The 24,046-nt window shown below is 43.4% G+C and overlaps 1 protein-coding gene across 1 annotated transcript in view; it reads right to left on the bottom strand.

The window, feature by feature from the left end:
• The window catches only part of PAK1 (p21 protein (Cdc42/Rac)-activated kinase 1), a 53,097-nt gene that overhangs the window by 16,477 nt on the left and 12,574 nt on the right, over positions 1-24,046 (bottom strand). The window contains exons 2-7 of the mRNA XM_009321928.1: positions 14,057-14,267; positions 8,046-8,146; positions 6,485-6,632; positions 5,308-5,345; positions 3,292-3,408; positions 2,779-2,957 (exon numbers count right to left, since the gene is read on the bottom strand). Of these exons, the coding sequence (XP_009320203.1) occupies positions 2,779-2,957; positions 3,292-3,408; positions 5,308-5,345; positions 6,485-6,632; positions 8,046-8,146; positions 14,057-14,246 (773 nt within the window). The 5' untranslated portion in view covers positions 14,247-14,267. The remainder of the gene's footprint in view (positions 1-2,778; positions 2,958-3,291; positions 3,409-5,307; positions 5,346-6,484; positions 6,633-8,045; positions 8,147-14,056; positions 14,268-24,046) is intronic.

Genomic DNA, 24,046 nt, shown 5'->3' with positions numbered 1-24,046 from the left:
GGACCGTAGCCATTACTGACACAATGACTGGGTTGCAAGACTCAGGGGGGAAGCTGGAGAGACCCTACAGAGCCAAATCTCCCCTGGCCTGGGCAATGCTCGGGCTGCTCTTCCAGGAACCCAACAGTCAGTGCAGGTTTTAGCAGCAGTTGCCATGCGACTGCAGCATTGCTCTGGTTTTGGTGAGCAACCCGAGGCAATCTCAGCTCATTCTCCCCTAATGTGGCTGTTCAGACAGAAGAAAGTGTATTACTGCATCCCTCAGAGGGAAAAACACTTTGCCTGGTGTTCTGCAACACGGGGTGGTGAGGGGCCGCTCAGACTCAAGGTGGATTTGGTATCCACAAGGAACACAATGTTTTCTGTACGAGGGGAGGGAGCTCTCAGCGCAAGGGTAGGCGGTTGGCAGGCTGCATAGACACGCTGGAGTCCTGCGAATTGTATGGCGGGTTGCCAAGGGGTAAACCAGAGAAGCTGACAAAAGGAGCATCACTGAAACTCAACGTTCCCTGCAAACATTAACTGGTATTCATAACACCCCTACGACAGGCAGCAATTGCACCCTTCTTAGGGTGAAGAAATCAGAGCCAACAATTCCTAGAGCTCAGCCGGGAGCACGTCTCTCTAACAGCACCAGGGTGGCTAATAGGATCAAGGGATGCAGAGCTGCATCTGAGTTGGTGTCTACAAGTCACTCAAGCTGCCAACATATGGTGCTGCTTTTACAGAGGTCTAGGGCTGAGCCTAAACAGATGTATACTGGCAAAGAAACTGCTCATGGCCATTAGGCCAAGAAATCCAGTAGCAAGCAGAATAAGAGGAGGCTATTTTCAGACACTGCTGGAGAGCAGCCAAACCCCCAGGGTTTAGGGCAGACAGAGGTAAAGGAAGGGAATATGGTCCATGTTTGGAGAGGAGGGTGGGAAGAGAAATCTGACTATATAAACCCCACTGTACTATTATGGAAGCAGTGCTGTCGGCCCTGAGGACAAGCATTTCTAAAATATTCGTAAACTTTCCCTCAAAGCCTAACAGGCTACAAGTTCAGACTGTGAGACAGGCAAATGTTTCCCCATGGCAGTGACAGGACAGTGCTGCAGTGACAAGAGGCAGTTGCCAATCTTGCCTTGTTTAATGCTCTCATCTGTAAAATGGGGTAATGTTTCCTACCTCCCAAAAAGTCAATGATTCATTAATGTTTGCACCAATGCTGTGTTAATGCTAAGAGGTGGAGATTTATCAGCTTCCTTTTAACCTTTGCACAACTTCAGTACGTGTAAATATATATATGCTTTAAGATTTTAGTCATTTTATTCACATGTCAAACCAAAACATGAAAGGGTTGCACATCTTTGCACAAGTACAACTCCATGGCCCTCAGTGGAAAAACACCAGTTTACAACAGGATTAAACTTCATCACATATTTCTGACTAGCCCAGATCTAGAAGCTGACACCTAACAGCGGCCACTGAACTTCATGCACCCATATATTTATAACAAAACCCCTCAATGCTAAAGAACCAGTTCAGCACTGAACACCACTTGCTGGAGCAAGCAAGGTGTCAGAAGGCGCATCTGCCACCCAGCACTCCTAAGAGTGGCACTTTCATTTCTCTTCATTACAGAAGTGAGTGTATTTGTATTAGAATAGCACCTTTTTCCTGCCACAGTCCCTGCTTGCCCTACCTGGTCACAAAAATGGCTTCAATCCTTAATGATACAAAGGTCCTGCTAATTAAGTGAGTGAAGCTGCTGTTTTAAAACAATGGGTATGAGTTTTCCAATAGCAAGCAGTTCCAGTTAACATGCCATCAATTCAGCCTAGGCTTTATTCAGAGGAACGAGGTACCCAGATACCATTTTAAATTTTTTTTTTTTTTTTTTTTTAAGTTACACCCTCAGATTAAGTTTTCCTTCATCTAGCTACTAGCCTTTGCTTCATAAAATACTGACCTTTAGGGGTATACCCTCAACCGAGGAGACCAGCCTGACCACAGGGGTGCTAACACAATTTACATCAACTGACAAGCAAGGCATGTATGCAATTAATACAGGATTAGTAGTTCAAAGAATTAGAAATGCTCTACCCCAATAAAAACCGGCCCAGGCTGAGGATAACAATCAGTTGCACGGAAGAGCTGGTTCAGCTGTTGGATATGCCACAGCATAACCCAAAAATACCAGGCAGCAGAGGAGCACTTTAGAAGACCCATGAACTGAAGGTAGGGACTGTTAAAGACACTAGGACACAACAGAGACATGTTTCTCAGAAACAACTACTAATTTGGGTACCCACACAATGTCAGGGCACTTAAGAATAACCAAGTCACTTTGTGTCATGGTATCGTGGGATGGTGAACTTGAGGATGCATTAATTTTCTCTCCATCTTTTAGACACAGAAGGAAGCTCTGCTCACCTTACATCTAACATTTCAGTATAATCATCCACGCTCCAGAGCTACAGAATATCAGGATGTAGAACAATCTCAGACTTCATAGTTAAGTAGATGTTACTTATTCAGCACTTGTTTTGCAGAGTCTGAGGATCTGTAACTCCCCAGGGACTTCAGTTGGCATCACAGGTGCTTGGCTTACATTTATGCTCCCCCCACCTTACATCTGCCCCCAATTTTGGCACACAGTCACAATGCAATGTCTTCAGTAAGGGATCTCAAAATGGGAATGTCAAAACATTTCAGCTTATTAAGATTTTGAGAAATCAACACAGCAGGACCTGGAATTTAATTTTTAAAAAAAAAAAAAAAAAAAAAAAGGACATTTTTAATTTTTCCAAGATCTCTTCATCTGACATTTTTGGCTTTTTCTTTTGTTTCTCCGTGTTCCTGACCAGCATGTCAGGCACTGTTGTGCTGTTTTCCGAGGGAGAAGAAATAGGAGAGGTCGCCACATCTCTGGTAGGAGGAGGAAGGGGGTCTATCACAGAGCGGGTGTATATCTAATTTTGTTGAGAAAAACATACATATTAATACAAATCAGATAAAGACTTAAACACTTCTATTCATCTTGTTATTGTTCTTGTCATTGTCAGGGATGCATTTCTATAACTACTTTGTTAACAGCTAACGTCACTAAGCAAGGACTCTCTTGTCCCTGCCATAACTAGGCAGGTGATAATACGAAGGTGCTCTGCCAGAAGGCATGGCTCCCACCTCTTCCCTCCTGCTCCCAAGAAGGGCTCAGCACCATGCCGTGCAGCGTGGATGAGGAGCCACAGTCAAGACCCGACCATGACTGCAGCGGCAGGGGCTGAAGCAAGTATTTCTGCTCACAGATTTTGTGTGTTCAGGTCGTGGAGCTATCACAGGGGGTGGAGCCGCATCATCTTCATCATCTTCATCTTCAGACACGGAGGGCACTGCAGGGGTCTCAGAGACAGCCTTCACATTCTGCACGTGGTTACACAAATAGCAAAAATAAAAACCCAATCGCTTGTTATAACAAAATCACAAACATTGGATTAAGCTCCTAACAGAGACTGCATTGAAGCAAGTGCAGAAAAATAATAACCAGAACAGCCTAGCCAGTTACAGTATCTGAAAAACTCAAACCCCAAAGGTCCTGAGCCTTCGTGGGAAATGGAGGGGCAGGTCCAGCACTGCCTGATGCAACTGTTCAGACAGAGCTTGTCATCTGCCTGTGTGATGGCAATCCTCTTCCCAAGGACTCGAGACCCACCTGGGCTCTTCTCACTGCCTTCCCAACACCCACACAGCAGACCCAGCAATTCTGCAGACAACATCTGGGTTTGGAAATATCTGTAATTATTTATGTTGCCTCTCTTGTTTTGCTGCTTGCTTCAAACCCTGATCATGCAGATTTGAGATTTCAGTCCTCAAATGTTTTAATTTGCATCAAAAATCTTAATGTTTTTTCTAAATGTTGGGAGGTCAAGTTAACACCAGCTTTGGTATTGTGACTGAGAACTAAGTAATGAGAGATTTTGGAAGCAGAATCTGGTAAAATCTTTTCAAATTCCTTTTAAAATTGCTTTCTAAAAGAAAGTTTTATGAAAAACAGGAACAATTTTTTTATTTAATTATCTGGAATTTTTTGCAATACTGTGATTAGAAATCAAAGTCACTTTTAACCTTTTAAATTTGAAACTGGATTTGAAGTTAATGGCATCCTTTACACTACAAAGATTTCAAAATAAACTTGGCGAGATCATCAACCCACTAGACCAGTTCTGCTTCTGCATGATCAGTGAGTGGCAGCGGAAAAAGTATTAAAATAAAGTTCTCTCTGAAAGAGGGGGAAAACAACATAGTATTTCACTGAACCTGAAGTCACCAGCATCCTGACATATAATTGCTAAAGTGTACTTGACATAACTTAAAAGCTTAGCCTGTTAAAAGCAACAAGAAAAACCACCTATATACAGGGAATTTCCTGAATAACCCCAAAATTAAAGGTTACCCTGTGTCTTCCAAAAACATCAGGCTATCTCAGTAGACTGGTAACTACTGCTTTTTTCAGGATTTACTTTAAAATCCAACAGCCTTAGATATTCTAAACTCCTGAGGATTGACATACAATGACATGTAATAATGAACAACGGCAGAAACATTCTCCTTTTCTTTTCGCAGAGAATTCTAAATGGTCAGATCTGAATACGCTGCCTCCAGAAGGGAGCAGAACAAGCCAACTCTAGATAATGGCATGGCAGCGAGAAAACAAGAGATGAGGGAATTGTGGGGTTTTGTGAATCATCTTAAATTGAAAGTTTTGTTTCTTCCATCTCACACGCACATACGGAAGCGTATTGTGTCTCCTAACAAAACAAACAGGAGTGGTGCCTGCCCTGGTAAGGACAGAGTAAAGGTCAAGCAGAGAGGAGGAGAACCTTTTACTTCCTTTTCTGCTGGAGATTAGTTTGGTTAATCAACACTAATCAACATTAGTTTTGATCTATCAGACCTTGCAGGTTAGTCATTAAACTTTGTTATATCACAGATGTTTATAGAGACATATAAAACCTGAAAGCAGAGTGGTTATCAAATTCTAGGTACAGGAACAGATCGACTTCTATGCAAACAGAACTATTTCTGTTCATTAATTCACTAATTCACTCTTCACTAATAAAAGCTACTTCTGCCTACTTGATTCTCCCCCAGTTGAAAAAATGTGAAAGGAGCATGCCTGTTTGTATAAACATGTATTCACTATACAAATATATATAGTTCAGATTTTGAAACACTAAGCAAACTAAAAGTTTACATGTAGCTAACTACTTTATACAAGTTTTTAAATCCCCGAACTCGAGACAGAATGTGAATAAGGCTTACCAACGTATTTGATGAATTGTAATCCTCTGTTGATTTATCTGAAAGAGATAGATAGTAATGCCTTTATAAGTGAGTTGTAAATGCAGCAGCAGTGGGGAGAGGAGAAAGAGACAAGTTCCCTTCGGAAGCGGCAGGAAAAAAGGCTGCTCCCAAACCTAGGCATTACCTTCAGCTCCCCAGAACAAGCTGACACATGGCAGATATGGGAATAGAGGGTAAAAAAATTCTGCAGATAAATGCAGGAGCCCCAAATCCCTGCCGCAGGAGGGTGGAATTTCCCAGAGCAACACCTGAATCAATACTCTCCTCCATCCATATACACAAAATATTTTCAGTGGGCTAAATCACCAGTAGAGGCACTGCAGCTAGCCCAAGACCTGCAAGATGTTCAGTCTCAGCCACCTAAACTTCCTGCAACAGCAACAGAGGACCCCACGAGTCAACTGGTGGGCTTCTTGTTAGACTACCCAGGCACACACGGGGAAGATTTGTGCTTTTATCCCTGCCTGCAGCCTTCCCAATTAATACCAGTTCTGGTGACATGGCTCCATCCTCTTAAAAAGAGCCAAAGCAGGGATTAATATTTAGAAAGGGGAGGAGTTAGAGTTGAAAGGGAAAAGAAGTGGTGGTTGCAGGAGTCCTCCAGTGGGTAGGTAATCCATACAAAGAAGGCACAAAACCTTGGCAGCTTTGATTTTTAGAGGAATCCAGCCAGCAGTTATCAAGCACCTAGCAGCTGAGGTGTATTCCTCAATCATAGCACACAGGAGCAGAGAGACCCTCACCCCAAGCATGCATGAAACAACATCCACACCCACGCCAAAAACTGACACCGGTGCAAAGTTTAGCTGCCTGTTTTCTCCAGGGATTTTCCTCACTAGGAACCCAACACCAGTCCTCTGGAATCTGCCTTCCAGATGCTGGCTGTAAGCTTCAGAAAACCTATGCGTTTTTGGGATTTAGCCAGTTGACTGACCTCCTCTTTTGTAGCTATGCTGGGCATCAGGATTAACAGAACAGCATTTTAAAGGAAGAGGGGTGCGTGAGCAGCCAGAGAATCTCATTCACATTTTCCTTGAAAAGACAGATCTACTTGTTGATTAAACAAAAGAAACCCCACACGCAGTGACTAATGGAAAGTTGGACAAAGCAGCCGTATGAGGCGATCACCGTGTACCTGTGAAACTCATGTACTTCTGGCTGTTGGAGATCTTCTTCGAGTTGTAAAACTCCAACACGTCCAGCACTGCCTGGGGGTTCTTCTTCTGCTCCGACTTGGTGATGTTGGAAGTCTGCAGCAAACGTGCCCATTGCTCCGGCATTCCCTGTGGGGAGATGTACCTCATTAGCTCAGTCAGCCTAACGTCGTTCACGGCACACACACACACTGCCACAGTTCTGCCACAGTTTCTGGGATTACTCAGTGCTGTGAGGGAAATAGGGAGAAAAGAGGAGAGGAAAAGAAATGAGGTGGTGGATCGATACCTTCCTAGCCACTGTCTGTGTTACAAGACACATGTTCCTCACATGGACATGCAAATGCCACACTGCTCATGGGGCTCTGGGTGAGTCCCGGGTCCTTTGAAGACCAAAACTCAAAAGACAGGAAGGAGCAGACCCAAATGCTGCAGTTCAGTAAGAGCCTCAAGGAAAAAAAAAACCTTTATGCACAGGTATACACATATTTACATATATCCAAGAAAGACTACAGAAGTAACATACACTGTATAGCATCTAGGACAATGAACACGCAACATTCACTTGGGTCTTCTTGTAGCACTAGAGTTCTTTGATAATAGCGGTTTGGTGCCTATCGTAACCAGAGCTGGGAAAGCAGAGATGTTAACCTCACATCTGAAGCTCAGAATTTCATTACAGGGACATCATTTCATCCAGAAAATAAACACATCTGGAGTACAACCTGACCTGTGCTTTTCACCACCAGCAAGAATAACAGTTTGTATAGACGAAGCGGCAAGCAACTGGGATCCTTTATCAATAAAGTTACCCTCCCTGTTCAAAAGGATGGCTGGATACACCACTCAGGTAATGCCCCACTGGTACATCCAGGTTAACTTGGGCAAGTCTAGAGGCTGACATGCAAAACACAACTATACACACAATTCAGGCTAGGAGAACAAAGTCCCTGAAAAGGAAGCATAAAGACAGCTAAAACCAGCTTGCTCGCAAACAACTTCTACTGTTATTAAACACTATCTCATAATCAAATTAAGAAAAATAATATGATGAAATACAACTCTGTCTTCCTAGTATTTTGCATGTCAATTAAAAAAACGCTTAAAAGCATCTGCCATTTAGCCTTAGGACAGCACATACACATTCTGTCATAAATAGTTATGCACAGTTGTGTCTCCCCTGAAGGGGAACTCTCAGAGCCCTATTTGGCAGACACAGACTATGCTGTAGGCCTAATCCAGCTCTAGAAGAGGAGAGGAGGGGAAGGGAGGAGAGATATACAATGTTTTGCTGGCCACATCAGCCAAAAAAACAGGAAGGGAAAAGTTCGGTGGCAGCCTGGGCTCCTGGGACGTGCCGAGTTTGACAAACAGTCTCTCAGCGGGAATTAGTGGGTAACCTCTGCAGTTGTGTTTCAAAGGAGATCAAACTAGATGATGGTAATAGCCTTTCCAGCATTACTATATAAAAGATTAATGGTCCTGGCTCCTCCTAGCAATAAGCCAAACCACATAGTTCTCTCTTCCTCCAGATTCACTTACTGTGAATTCTCCCGTGACTGCATCAAACCCCACATGAATCGTGTGTTCAAAGTCTGAAGGGAGGGAGATCTCCGGCCGCTCTTTCTCTTTCTTTTTATTGGCTGGAAGAGAAAACAACAACAACAAAAAATCCATAAATCCATCAAGAATTAAAATCTCCCCAATAGCTTCCAATTTACCTATCCAACCACACCCCCTTTTGCTAGGTATAGAATTTCAATCTGGGGCAGACAAACAGCAAGTTTAAAAACTTTGTTACCTCACTTTAAGAGCAGCCACAGTGAGTGGACAACAAAAAAATCAAAAGTCCTGTAACACAGGACAAGCATACGACAAGGAAACTGATACTTTGGGAATGTCAAGTATCAACCGGTAGGGCTAGACTCAACAGCACAAGAGCTATTTACCTAACATATTCACCCAAACTTATACAGGTCAGAGTCTGTATAAGCACTACAGTGGCAGTAAGTGGAAGCCATGCAGTTTTGAACACATTTTTTATTTGTTGTTTTAAGGAACTTTAAAAAAAAAAAAGTGCTGTTAAATATACAGTCACCTCTCATATTTAGACAGAGACAAAATTAACTACAAATACTGCTTATAAATTGCTTCTTTCATCTTACATCTTCAAAACAGAGTTTATGAAGAAAACCAAATATAACATGTGTGCTTCTGCTACAAAATCTTATATGAGCAAAACCATTTATATTTTCCTGCTCACAAAATGAACTAAACGTGGTTTCAATAACGAGCTTTGAAGACACAGAGCAAGAGGGCAGAATCTGGCAGGTGAGGAGCAGAAGTCATGAAGAAACAGGAAAGGAAATAAATCAAAGCAGATGCACCCTGCAAATTTTCAAGTCAGGTCTTCAACCAACATTATCATTATGCCTTGGATTAAATTCATCCATATTTATGATGTTTTAAAGACTCCATCTTCCTTTTAATATTTACTGTATTCAAGAAATTGAGATCAGTTTAAGGAGGAAGCACATTCTACTCGGATTTGCTGCTGCTTGCAGATATAAAATAAGCAGAGCCAGGAGAAGGTGACTAAACCACTTACGTTTCCCAGCTGCTACCTTTTGTATCTAAAGCCAAATAGAATTTGTTTCGTGGCTGACATTCCCCAGTGCATTTTTGGCAACATGAATGCCAAACCCCAGGTATTTCAGAAACCTGTGAGGCTAATGCTCAATATTAGAATTATTTAAGACGCTGCTGGTGGTTAGTTGTGTAGAGATGGTCAGAGCTTGCCCCAAAGGACCGAAATCCTGTTTCCCTCAGTGCCAGCTCTGGCACTGTTCTCTGCGTCATTACAGAGCTACTGTTGCACAGAGTAATTTTGGAGAAAGAAAAGGATCAGATGCTCCATTTGGGACATGAAGATGGAACAGATTGTTTTCGATCCCTCTTTCAAACAAAGGGGATGGGGGAAGCTGAATCGCAGAAGATCGACAGAGTTGCCAAGGGGAAGGAGGAGAGAAAGCTGCCATGCTGGAGGAGCCATCACAGAGGGGGGAGCTAGAAGGAGACAGAAGCAGCTGCTGGTTAGCAGATGGTGAGCATCTGCAGCACGGAGGCCTGCCAAAGAAGGAACAAGCAGCTGCATCCAGCAGGTATACAGAAAAAGCTGGATGCACTAGCAGTGGACGCAAAGCAAGAGGAAAAGAGATGCAGAGGGAGCCATCAGAGGCACCATATTCTACAGGCCTGTCTACCGGATCAGTCCATTTCTTCAAGCCAAAGAGTAAGGTGTCAGCTCAGCCTCGAAGCCCATCACTCAGGTGAGGAGGAAGAGGGCACCTGTACTAGCACCACTATGCAGGAGTGCTGCACGGATGATTCACACACACACGGTCCAGGACAACTGCCACAGTAGAATTGAATGTATCCCTAAAAAAGCTAAAGGGTATTAAGTGCTATCCAGAAGTCAATGCACTTAAGTGTTTTTTTTATTTCTGCATTCAGACAGCCTGAGCTCCCTGCCGCACACCCAAATCCCAATAAACTTCTCTGCAACCAACCGTTCCAGTGTCCGTTCTACCAGCAAACTGAGATGACTGCTGACTGCTAGCTTACCCAAAGCAGGAGACGGTAGCCTGAACAAGCCTCAGCTACACAGAACAGTAAAAACAGTTCTGGAGGGACTGATTAAATAACATAATCACCTCTGTCACATCAAAACTCCAGCGCTCTGTTCATGTTCAACGCATAGGTTGAACATTCACCATCATGGGAATGCACATGAAGCTGGCACATGAATTCAGAGATTTTCCTCCAGCAGTCTCAGAGGACAATGAACTACAGAAGCTTTTGATCTAAAATCTGACAGATCTAAAAGCCTAAAGATATTAAACCATTAATAACATAATTGCTTTTTGCAGCAGATATTTATGTCATAGCAGGAGATATAAGACAAAAAGAATTAAAGAGTTTCAGGATGGCTACACTGCAATATGGAAACAGGAAAAGATTTTTCTGCATTTATAGCTTATGTTGTTTTCATACCCCCGAAGCAGTTAATGTTTTCCCACTTATCTTAGTTTCCTGCAACCACTTCCTACAGCTTCTGAGCCCTTTACATTTTCCCTGACACTCAACAACTCTTTGGGACAGCTAACACAAACTCACACTAAAATCACTTTGCCTTAGCGATAACGTTACGGCAGGTAAACCCACAATTGCTCCATACACTTTTTTTAAATCCCACACGCAGGGTTTTATAGTGCCCAGACTGAATTCACCATCATGGGAACGCACATGAAGCTGGCACATGAATTCAGAGATTTTCCTCCAGCAGTCTCAGAGGACAATGAACTACAGAAGCTTTTGATCCAAAATCTGACAGATCCAAAAGCCTAAACGTATTAAACCATTAATAACATAATTGGTTTTTGCAGCAGATATTTATGTCATAGCAGGAGATATAAGACAAAAAGAATTAAAGAGATGGGCACTCCCAATCTTGCTAAACACTTAATCCCCCCTCTACAGTGATTATATTATCCTTGCAATGAGTCAAAAGCCTTGAAGAATCCTAAATTAAAAAAATAAATAAAAGATAAATCGTATCTCTGATTAAGAAGGCCTACCTACCACCAAGTGCTTTATTCCCACCTTCTCATTCAAAACCTCACACATTTGACGCTGTTACAAGAGCCACCCATAAAGTTTCCTTGTGATGCTCTGGCAACTTGAGCTACAGCGAGGAAGCACGATGTCCCACAGTGAAGTAAGCCCGTGAGCCCATCCTGAAGCATACTGAGGTGAGAAAGGTCTTCTCCACTGGTAAGGTTGAGTAAAGCGCTCCCCTTGTCACCACAGAAAGGGCTCCCGAGCACTGCAAACTGTCACCTTGTGGGTAAAACCCTGCCTCTGTGCGAAGCTGCAGCTGAGCTCAGCAAAGCTCAGAGGAGCTAAATGTGCCACATTCAAGCCAAATTCATACCCTCAACTAGGACACCGCTGAGCCCAAGAAACTTCAGATGTTCACAACTCCTGTTGAAAGCAACAAGTCACGCAAGCTCTGCATCCATTTGGATAGGACCCATCCAGTATTAAGCCGACAGGTTGTTTAAATACCAGTTTGGGGGTTTAGGCTGGGACAGAGGAAATCAGGACTATAAATTACATCCTAAATTTTGCAGGCTGAGCATGACACCTCCAGAACAGCCTGGCAAGGGGACATAGCTCTATGGAAGCGTGCAAACATGTATGAGGCCCAGGATTTAAGCCCCGTGTGTCCTTTACACCATGGCTCTGTTCATGCACAGGGGTAGCACAATGGAAGAGACACTTTCCAAAGCGCCTTCAGCTAGAACTGCCCTTCTTGACCCAGTGACCTGTAAAGGACGCCCTCAGGATGCCCCCCCTTTATTGGCCTCCCCTCTGATCTGGACCCACAAGCTCTCAACAGGTCTGTTGCCTGCTCCACAGCAGGACTCTATGTGTTTGAACTGCACCTTTGCATAAAGCACAATCCCTTCACCCCATCTTTCCCACCCACGCTTCGTAAAGTGCCTGCTCCAGTACCGTCCATATTTGCTAGCAAAATTCGCCCACGTCCATATTTGCTAGCAAAATTAATCGCCAAGCATTTCAGATCTTTGCAGGCTCTTTGCAACCCCAGCAGAGGTTAAGGACAAATCCCTGGCTTCCCTGGGTAAGGATCAAAAGGTCATGGATTTGCCCAAAATTACATTCCTCTGAATGGAAAACAACTCCCCGTTTAGTCCAGCCAAACTAACAAACACCCCCCAAATTATTTCAGGCACAAACCAAAGAGACTGCCTGAACACCTGGGAATTTCATTAACGTTAAACAGCAGGAGGCACTGGGAATTTAATTGTCATCATGAGATTAGAAGAAGTTTTTTATAAGATTAAAATCAATCAATCAATCTGAAGTGAAGGTGACAGTGTTAAAGGTATTTTTTGCTCAACAGGAATTAGAGGACAAGCAACCATTCTCGTTTGGGCAGGTGTATTGCAACAGAAGGCTCTGCTGGGCTTGGCTAAACAAAAATCTCTCATGTCTCGAAGCATCTGCCACGTTGGCCAATCTTCAGTAAATGCAGGCATCTTCAAATCACTGGCAGCCCGTCTGCTGGTTTTACCCGAACCGTTCACTTTTGCAGCTCTCCTTTAAAATCCAGTTCAAACTAGCATTTCAGGTTGTATTTCTTTTACTCTCTTACAAATTTCAGGTGATTTCTTTGTTCTCTGCAACTGCTGAGCCTAGAGATTTAAAAACCCCACTCCCTTAAGTAAGCTGACACGAAAATCCTGCAGCTCTTCAGGATTAATACTCATAATGGCAAGTTCTAACCAAGATCTGGCAAACTTTTAACATGGAGTTCATGGGTTTCTGGATTGCAGAATCAAAAATCCATGTTTGTAAAACAATCCGAAGTTGCTGAAGGTATCATATAATAATAATAATAACAACAACAATAATAATAATAATAATGAATGTTGCAATATTTTGTAGAAAGTAAACCTAGATCTTCCTTATTTAAATTAGTGGAAGTATCACTCCAATTAGACTTTTTGCTAACAAATATTAAGGAGGCAGCCTCCCTCCTGAAGCCCAGGAAGTTGAAGATACCTAGGCTCGACTTTAGTTATCCAGTGTCCAGATACCATTGCAATGCAGACTCTGTAAAAAGCTGATGTATTAGAAAGAACAACTCCAAAAAATAGGTCAGATATAAAAAGAAACCAGCACATATTAGGGGACGGAGACTTTTTTGCTTACATCCCTTCAAAAGATTCATATGTGAGAGAGAGAGGTTTTTAAAATATCCTGATCTTAAAAATTAGAATTTCATGTACAGTGCACAGTTCTTATCTCCATTTCCATCTGTTACAGTCCCTATAACAGGAGAAAATTCCTTCAGTTCACAAGAAACGTGCAAGAATTTGCAGTAACGGATTATTCTTAACAGCAAGTAGACAATGCCTGACCCAAACACTAGAACAGAGTAAGTGACCATGCAGTAACATATGACAGGCCTGGCAGGAGATGGCCTGTTAGTCATGCTTAACTCAAATTATTTGCTGTTTAAAACAACAAATAAGCAAAAGACCTCCCCCCACTCCCCACCAAAGGAATTACCAATGCCAGCTTTAAATGGCCAGCTTGTAATTGGTACAAAAATTTATGTTTTTCCAAGACCATTAAGGACAAGTCAGGCTGGGAAGTGGCAGTGCTAGTCCCAGTATTCAGGGACACTGTTCTCATAATTTAAGGGGAAGGGGGAAAAAAAAAAAAAAGAGGCACAAAACAGAGTAAGCGGGATGGATTAAATGTGGCAGGATTAATCATTAGAAAAAACAGATCTACAGCCAGTACCTTATGTACCCCAAAATGACCAAGACAGTCGTGCAAGAAACAAACACACAACATTTTCTAAAACCTAAACCATTACTAAGCGTCAGGTGCTTAACTAAGGTCATTCCGAGCAACATTCAGACAGGACGTTTATAAGAAGCGACAAAATACTGTACTTTTATCTCCTGGTAAAATAGATCGGTAAAATCGGTCCTTCCTTTTCTTTTCTTCTGGGTTGGGAGGCAAAGGTTTTGAGCCATGGTTTAAAGTCCCAGCATCTTTGCTTCCCGATCCAATCATAGTGCTGGTATTTCTCATCGGAGGAGCAGGCGGTTTGTCTTCTGTTTCAACTCCATTGTTAGACATCTTCAGTTGGGGAGGCCGTTACTAGGAATAGGAAAAAGAAATAAGAAGCCTTATTTATTTATTTATTGTAAACTAGAATCACACACTGTCAAATAAACCACACACAGGTATTTGCAGACTAGCCTGTAACCTCGTATCAACACAGACCAAGGGTCAGCATGACAAATTCTACTCAAGCTCCAAATTTTTTCTGTTAACAAGCCTATGTTCAAGCATTTGAGTTATTGATCATCAAGAAAAGCCTATTGCAGGATACAACCAATTCTCAAGCAAACCATGGAGCAGAACTGTAGGGTGGGAAGGAAGAGCAGTAAATACCAGGTAGGCAAAGATAGCCAAGAGGAGCCAACAAGTTGCCGAGCTCATAAGACCTCTCAGATCCATGCTAGTTCCACTAAAAAACTATGTCAAAAGGTTTGTATCAGTCTCCAGCACAGCATGATGCAGAAAGGCTGAAGTTTGCACTCGAAGAGTTTTGACGCAGCCGCCCAGGTTCCTTTGCCAAAAAGCTGCTGGACTGGTTCAGAGGCAGAGATGGCGGGGAAGCCGCAGAGCTGTACCCACGTCATCTCAGACGCAGTGCCATGGCCCTCGCTAGTCCCAAGCCAGCCCTGGCCTTTCCGCAGTAGCAGCACGCTTCAGGCACAATTCAAACCACTGGAAAGTTGACTGCATTTTGTTCTGTTGGAAGGGTCAGACAAAACTAGATCCCCAACACACACATAAATCCTTAAGTAAATAATCCCTGCTGTGCGGATTTAAAGGCGGAAGCTTTGGAATGGGGTAATAGATTATTCTGCAACAACTAGCATGTTCCACCCAAATGAGATCAGCATTACTCCAGACACAGCCTGGCTGCAGCGAGATCTTTCTGGAAACTGGAATTCATCTGCATTATGTTCTCAAAAGAAAGTTGGGAGTTAACTGCAGAACAAAAACCAAAGCAGGAACAGTTTCTGTTTGGGTGGAAGAAAGTAATTCAACTGCTTTATGAATTTCACAAGCAGTAAGGGAAGACGTTTCGCTCAGGGAGAATTACTGGGTGGCAGAAAGTCAAAAGTGGTTTGCTCTCTGCAAGTGAGAAGTCCAGTTTCAAAGCCGAGATCGCTGCTGGCTTCCAGGGAGCTGCTTTTCCATAGCCTGGACTCAGAGGAACCACACTGGGTCAACACTCCAAACAGATCCCACAACCACACGATGGTTCTACGACCACACAACACTGACCTGCCAGTCTTCAAAGTCTTCTTTGGCCAAGCTACTGACGCTCAGCATTAACTGGAAAGATTTGGACCCAGGGCACACGGCTCTTGCAGCTGCAGGTAGTTAAGAAAGGCAAATGCTGCCCGCAGAAGGCACTCAGCCGCAACACGTTAGACTTCACTGAAAGCAGCGGTTCCCTAGCTGTTGCCTACCAAGCTATGGCTGGTCTGCAGCTCCACTTTTTCCTCCACTTATTTGGTTCCCGGTTTCTTCACACTTGCTCTTAAACAGGAGGGCTGGCAGTATTGTGCAGCCCGTAAGGCTTTGGACAAGCCTTCACACACAGGGAGCTTTGTAAGAGGTTTGACCCCAGCCCCGCTTCCTCCCAACAGAACTGTGCAATGGAATTTTAAATGATGGACTAGCATTTGGGGTATTGATTTTAATGGTGGGACAGTTTTGGCGTTTGGGAGGGGTGGGGGAAAATTAGCTGTGCATTTGTCTGGGCGTGTTCTGGCATGTGCCCTGTGCATCTCCCATCACTCATGCTTCAGCCTCATGCCATTCTCCAGTATAAAACAGAGCAGAACGAAGCGACAGCTGGGGTGCCAGCCATGAAGTGGTGCAAACGACTACTCTCCCTGTCTAAGCAGTGGAAAAAAGTCTAAACTAAAACCCAACTGGTAAACCTGGCAGCCACTGCTGGGCACATACCTTGTGCAACATGAAGATATCGAGGCCTCACTGATGGGCTTTGCGCATTGCAGTGTCAGTGGTTGGTACTGAACTGGCACAACTAAAGCATTTGAAATGACATAAGCAGAAGTGCCACCAGAAGACCTGCATTCTTTGCACTGATGCTTATTTAACTATGAGAAAGCAAATTGCTAGGAGGGTGCTAAGAATATGCTGCAACTAGGGAAGCAGAAGGAAAATGAACGTCAGCAGCTCTGTGCCTGCCAAACGGCCCTCCCCAGGAGCAGGCACCACATTTGCTGCTGTAACACCCTGGTTTACCACCACAGGCATTTGAATAAAGGTGTATCCAAAGATTCCCCTCCGGCCAGACTTCCTGGAGCTGCAGGCATGCCTGAGGTGACAGGGAAGACTGCTTTCTTGCTGGGTCCCTCTCCACCAAGCAGAGAGGTGAGTAGGTGAGAATCGGTGCTTGCTACCTGCTGTCAGAGGCACGGGACTAAGCAGGGGACAGAGTAGAGTTTACTGTATCGGGGAACGGATGCAACATCAGGGGGTACAAAGAAGAGAATAGAGCAGCATGTGGCTCCAGGCTGGAGAAAAAGAAGTGAGACGAGGAAGAACATCCCCCCCCAGATAACAGGCAGAGGCTGGCCTAGTGCTGGGGGAAGGAAAACAGAACATAAGGGGGAGGGGAGCAGGGGCAGGACAATGAAAACATAAGAAAAACCTTTGGATGTCAAGCATCCTCACTCTCAGTTCCACCAGTGCAAAACCTCAGGGACATCTGCTCACAGTTTCTTCAATATAAGAGGGTTTTTCAAAATCCCTCAGTCGGAAAGAATAGAGTGCAAGTGAATTACTGTTTTACTGCAGGGCTAGAAACGCTGGCAATACAAGCTGTTGTTTATCTTACATTATTCCCTGAATGAGCAAGTAACTGCTGAGAAGTTACATAGTTTAACAAACAATATTATTTTACACCTATTTGGTAACTGCAACTTTCATGTGGGCAAACCCTACAGTACACCCTCTCCTTTCTTCTCCATTGCTGAAGCTCCCAGACCTTTCTCCTCATCAGTGTCTTATGTTTGGAGTTACAAGAGCTATTTAATCTGTTTGGAGACGGGGGATGAGAGAAATCCTTCAACCTCCAAAATTAAGAGACTGGTTCTACAGAAGTTATCCCCTGCAATAGCAGCACTATCCTAGAGGGTTCCCAAAAGCTTTTTCCCCACTACATATTTAAAAGGGAAAACAAAAAACCTGCTTACGCAAGTCCTCCCACTGTGATACAGAGATACAATCTATCCCCAAACTCAACATCATTATACTTTAAACTTCTGTTGGTTTCAAAGTATGTGGATGAAACCCCGTCCTGACAGAATTACACACACCTCTCCAGGGTTTTACAGCACAGCTGAGAGCCCGGAGCACAGAGCCATAGCGAGTGGTTACAGAGGCAGCCGTCTCCCTCACCATAGCCTAGCTGACTGTGCAAATTCTCTTCTTCCTAAAATAATCTCCTGCCAATCCACATGTAAGCAGGCTTTGAACAACCCCCCCTTGCGTAGGCCCTGCTCAAATTCAGAGCACCAGGCAATTGCTTCACCAGCCAGCATAACATCAGCGCTACGACACTGAGGTGAGTCACTCTGCTCGGCGCGATCCATCCTAACAGGAATGCAAAGTATCACCGGACCGAGTTACTTCCTTCTTCACACCAGTGTGACTGCGCTTTGAGAAATTTATCTTATGTTTCCATGGTTAAGTGAACAGTCGAAGCAATGAAACAGCATGTGAACTTTTCAACTGCAGTCAGATGAGGGAATACATTTTAGCTGCAGACACAATTATTCTCAACTACCATATATATATATATATTAAAATACCAGCCCTCAAACCAACCCCCCCAGACACCACTAGGAAGGCATAGTCGTGATGTAGGACTATTGTTTCTGCAGCCGTTTGGGAGTACTGAAAGTTTGGGTTGTTTCAGCACACAGTACTTAGGAAAATAAAAGTTTTATTACTGCAACCTATGACTGCCATAAGTCAAATTACAGAGGCCTTCAAATGCTCTCTGCCCCTCCCCATCAACTTTTGAAGCCCATTAGCTAAATTAGATTACCCCAGCCTCAACAGAGTCGAACAGCAGACCTGACAACTCTCCTTTCACACCTACAAAACACTTCTGCAGACAGGAAGGAGTGACAGACAACCACGCACAAGGGGAGAAGAGACTCAGGAAACCACTTGGCTGTTCCAAGACAGAGCAAGCGGAGGTACTGAACAGAAGATGGCACCCACAAGTGCCAACAGCAGCGCCCAAGAGTTCAGAGTACACAGACGTGCAAAGATCCGCGCCGGTCTGCTGATCTGTGTTAAGTAGATATGGCTCAAAATCATGACGTTTATGCCTGTAGCCTTCCTGTAATACAGGCACAGGCTCCTGAGCCGTTCACCTAGCAGAGTGGGACCCCAACATATGTGAAGCCTTCTGGCACTACTGTGGGTAACACACACACACACACACACGAAAAAAAAGAAAAAAAAAAGAGAACAAAGATCCTCTATGTATGTCATTCTTCCTTCTGGTAAACCACATCATTTCAATCCTGATGCTCCACGCTGAACTGTAAGTTTCTATCAAGCTGGTAGTGTTTTCTTTGCATTCTTTAGCAAGACAGGCAGATGACTGATTGCTAAAACAGAAAGCAATTAAAAAGTCAGAGGAGCTGAAACCTACGCTACAGTAGATGCCATAAAGATAACTATGTCCAATGCATACTAATTGCTGGAGTCAACATGAAAATTCATAAAAGAGCCATCTATAATTCATGCAGTCTGGCAAAACAGTAGCTGTAAGTTACTCACTACAACTTACAGATGAATAAACTATATTAAACAAGAGAGGGGGGAAGGAGATGCTCAGCAACTGTTTTTCCCTTTCTGCTTACTACCAGAAGGAAATCTCACATTTTTCCAAGATGCTATTTCTTCTGTTGTTGCCAGGGTGAGGAAAGGTATCTTCCCCACAAAAAAGGCAGAAGGAGTCTTGACCTTTAATTGAGTTGATCCTAATCAGAACAAGTGTTTTACCTCTCTGCACCAGTATCCCTGCACTCTTCCACACCATGGCTAGAGATCACTCATGCACACACACACAGTTAAAATCTCCTTCCTCCTTGCACTGCCCTGGTGGGAAGGAGCAGGGGCCGTCCCCTGCTCTGTTCAAACACATTGCAAGCAGCAGATACCTCCCCGTGTGTCACGCTTTCCTCCAAATCCCAGAAGAAAATGAACGGCAGAGTTTACCAGCTGGGTTTCAACACAGGATTAAAAGACACGCATTCATTTTTTCTTGATTACTTATTATTATTTATTATAAGTAATAAATATTACTTATTATTTATTATTTTCTTTATTACACAGGATTAAAAGACACTCATTCATTTTTTCTTTATTACTTTACGTGGGACTAAGTCTCAAACACAGTTTCACATCGCACCCCACCCATGTTCCACCTGAAAAAGAGGCAAGAGGTATCCTTTTCCTCCACCCGACAGCGGATGGGATCTGGGACACATGCTGCCACAGAAAAGGGCAGCAGCAATACACACACCCTGAAGGAGGACAGACTGATCATCACATTTAGAGGTGATAAAAAAAAAAAAAAGGAACTGTAGCATCTAGCTGTCTCCCCAGCCAGTTACTGCACATCTGAGTGCTGTGCAAGTGTGCCAATTAAACAAAAAAAAGTGAAGGGACATCAATGCATCAGCCCAGACCCAACATTTACATGTGAATTAAAAAAAAAAACCAACAGGTTTTCATAAAGTTCTAATAAAGAATTACAAAACAGCACTGTTTGCTCATCTATCTTTAGAATTTACCTGTTATACCCCTGCAGGTGCTGCCAACACCGAGAGATGCAAATGAAATCGCTAAATTAAATGAAACAATAATCACTAAAAATAAGTACACATTTAGAAGAGAATGTATCCACTGCTACAGCCAGAGTGGGTGGGTGAGGAGGGGGAAGGGAGACAGACTCTCATGGCAGACAGCCAACTACTGGTTGCAGTCTTGCTCCACTGCAGGCGTTATTTCCATAGTGCTAGACATAAAGGATGACTGACCAGTTACAACTCAACAGGAATGCTGGAGGACTCCATGGCTTGGAATTTTAAAAGCCAAAAGACTGGAGGGTCCTTTTAAAAAAAAGCCTTTAATTCAACCCCAACTGTTTGGGCTAAATGCAAAAGCTGCCGGATGGGATTCCCCAGCCCATATTTTGCAGGAGGACACGGACACCACTGCAGCGGGCACTACTTCTGGGCAGGAGAGCTGCAAAATCTCTTCCTGAGCAGATATACATGCTAACCCACCGTACTGCACAGATATGCTTCTAAAGAACAGACTAATTATAATCGCTCGATTCCTAGCAACAGAGCAGAGTTCTCCTTTCACTCAAATTAAGGAAGCTTCTTTCTGTTTTGTTTTAAATAATCAAGGTCCAGCTTTCACCAGCCTCCACAGTGTGGGCCTGTGCACGGCTGCTGACAGTAACCCAGACACACACAGGGTTTCAGTAGGACTGAGGCAGGTCAAGCCCTTTCCACCAGATTAGGCTTGAATCCAAAACTGCAGAGGCAACGCCAGCTTAAATTGCCATGCTTCAGCTTAGCTTTGGTTGTTTCACGACTAACTGGCAGCGTCAAACAATAACCATTTCGCAGTCAATGCCAGCGATGCCCAAGTACCAGGAGTACACGATGAACTCACCTTACTTGTGCTCCAGCTGGGTAGCTCAAGCTTTGAGAGCTGCAGAGACTAGCTCCAGCTGTTCCCATCCCCGGGGCAGCAGCCTGCTCATTTTGACCTAGCACTTACCCCATTCTAACAGCACTTTTAAACAGCCCAAGAGAAATAAATTGCATCCATATTAAAAAAAAAAAAAAAAAAAAATCCAAACTGAGATAGAAGGAACCAAGAGTATAATTTTTAAAACTTCTCAGCCCACAAATCATCCTCCTTATTTCCTCATCTCCAGAAGTGCTTTCTCCCCTCCCCCAGCTACATGCCTGAACAAGCAAGTTCGCTGTTGCAGACGTCAGTGCAGGCTCCGTTTTCCAGCGCAGTATGGAGCAGCCTTGGCTCTGGTTCCACTTTTGCTCACAGGAAGGCAGGGCTTCAATCACACAAGTCAAAGTAGTGACTGGAGTCAGAGCTTGCTTAGCAGGGTGGGAAAAATAAAGGCCTCTTATGTTAAAGCATACCCAAAGCCCATATAAGCAGGTTTCCTGGAGGAAATCTGTGTTCCAGAGGAAATGACTAGATGCAGCATAAAGAAAATATATTAACACCCCCCCGCTACTTTCTACCTAAGTTACTTGGCTCTAAGTCCAAACTGCACATTAGCAGCGACAGCAACTGAAAGCAGCCGAATCATTAATCATTTTTCCATTCAAAAGTTTCCAATCCAGAAGACAAACACAGAGCACAGGGCTCAGAATTAAGCCCCGCTACCCCCTAATGTGGAGTAATTCCCAGCAAAACATACTCACGTTTTAAATACACACAGGTATTTGCAAAAATGCATGCACCTTGTTAAATGCAGAGATTTGACTTTTGCCATTTAGCAATGGGGACGGGGTAAGAAATTTGTCAGAAAACTAGAACATCGTCAGGTCAAGTCAACAACATCCCACATGCGCAGAGGACACCATAATGCAGCGGTCAGCAAAAAGCCACAGTATGTAAAGAGCAGAAAGTTTGCATTAACCTGTAAAAGGTGAGTTTTTCTGAGGAGAAGAAACACCAAGACCTGCAAAAAGGAAACCGATGTTCTTAAGAGCGAAACTCATCCAACTCCTTTCTCACTGGGAAACTACAGAGCAAGAAGACAACATGAGCATCGTTAGCTGATGAAGCGATCCAAAAGCCTCAATTAGACCGAGGGGGAAATGCTGCAACAGTTCAGCGCTAATTGGAAATGCAAACATTTATCATCAGAGCAGCGCTCACTCCTGTGTATAGCTCCATTGTGTTCACTGCAGCTAGTGACAGTAGGAAGCCCTGTGCTCTGTAGTATTTATGTAACGACTGGCAAAGCTGTCACATTCCCTTAATTGCTAGCCAGGATTTTCATACTGGCAGTAGTTTTCAATTAAAGGAAATCACAAAGATTGCTTCAGTTTCACATTGCTTCGTTAAAGTTTTGGTTCTTCTTCAAAGCTGGGGAAAGAGGAAGAAAGAATAATTCTCCCAAGACAGAATAAGCTCTGCATCAAACATGAGCTTTTTGTAGACAAACTGAATTAAGAGACAAGGAAAGCACGGTCAAATACCCAGAACTGAAAGAGCTAATTTAGCATCAGTAAAGACAAACAATTTGAGAACTGCACATAAATCTGCTCCAAGTTTGCAAGGATTACTCCTTCAATTATGATACAGGTAATGCTCTAAAAGCAGTTCATGTAAAAGGCAAAATGAAAAAGCTTAAGGTAGCTTAGGGTTTCCACCTATTGAGCTTTCACAGTAAAGCCACCTTTGCTGGTAGAGCCTCAGCTCTGTGTTTATAATTATATGCCATCTAGCAAAACACCCTGTTGTACCTACTTTATAATCCCAGTATGTACAGAAGTAAGCGGAGCGAGTGTACTGTGGCAAGGTCTTGCGTTCTTAGACTTCCTTGCTTGTACCAAATGGACTGCAGAGCATTCACTAGTCCATTAAGAACCATCATCGTTTAATTTAATGAGCAGCAGTTTGTTTTTAGGAGGTACCATCAGGCCTTTTATCACATCATTTACTCAGATCCCAATCATACTTACTGTATGTCAGTAGAGAAAAGAAAGCTCTATAGGACTGGTACAAAGGAACTGCTGTTTCTGCAATATATTACAACACAACTCTGCATTAGCGCTCAGTTAAATAAAGCCCATGAGCCAAGTGAACTATTTTTTACTCCGTTGAATAAAAGGAAATATAAGAACATCACTTATTACAGTAGCAGGCCCATTTTAAGGCACTGTGTAATTAGGAGTAGGAGTTAATAACAGGACCAGAAATAGTAGGCAAGGTTTTCCTCAACATCTTTGTGCAAGTCTTTCTGGAGCATGGATCTTCTTACCCTGTGTTCTTTTGCGACGGTTACCTAAGCAGCTTTAAGTAGGACGCATGGATCTTCAATGCTACCTATTTAAAACTCATTCTTTCTCATGAAGCAGCATCATCAGCTGCAGCCACAAAACCCAATCCAGTAGAGACTGATCGAGCTCCTATACAGAGCCCTGTCAGCATCTGCAGCAAGCCACTTGCTTCTTTCAATCCAATTCCCCGTGGACGAGCATCTACATTATAAAATTAGCAACAATATGAACTGCAAATTCAGCAGAATTTGGATTTCACTGATGGATGGATTGCCAGTATGCATGTTTTATTCATCTCAAGACTGCTTTGTCAGGTTGGTTGCATCTCCCCTCTGTACTTAAAATGCTAAAAATCATTTTATGGTCACTATTGAGCAGCCAAGCAGCTCTATAGACAGTGTTGTACCTTTTCTAAGTGCCAGCCAAAACTCACCAGATTTCCAAAACGAAGACAACAACCAAAGACTAATGTTCTAGGAAGCCGTATGAGTCAAGGCATTTTGTTCAGTACAGTACTCCCGCCCATCGCCATAAGTCACCTTGCTGAAGTCCCACGGCTACTTCCTGCTAAGGTCATCAGCATGTGAATTACCCTCCCTATGACAGCACAGCATGCAGCAGATCAAGATGCAGAGTTTTCTGATCATCCTTCCTTAATTCCAATAATGAAGATTCAAGGACGTTCACTACCAACACACTCTCATAGAGGTTCTTGCTACCTACCTATAACCCCAAAGCTTCCTCAGT

This window comes from Pygoscelis adeliae, unplaced genomic scaffold (genome assembly GCF_000699105.1).
Source record: "Pygoscelis adeliae isolate BGI_AS28 unplaced genomic scaffold, ASM69910v1 Scaffold263, whole genome shotgun sequence".
In the NCBI taxonomy this organism is placed as follows: Eukaryota; Metazoa; Chordata; class Aves; order Sphenisciformes; family Spheniscidae; genus Pygoscelis; species Pygoscelis adeliae.
The sequence above is the reverse complement of the archived record's forward strand: the minus strand, read 5'-3'. Positions and strand labels throughout refer to the sequence as shown.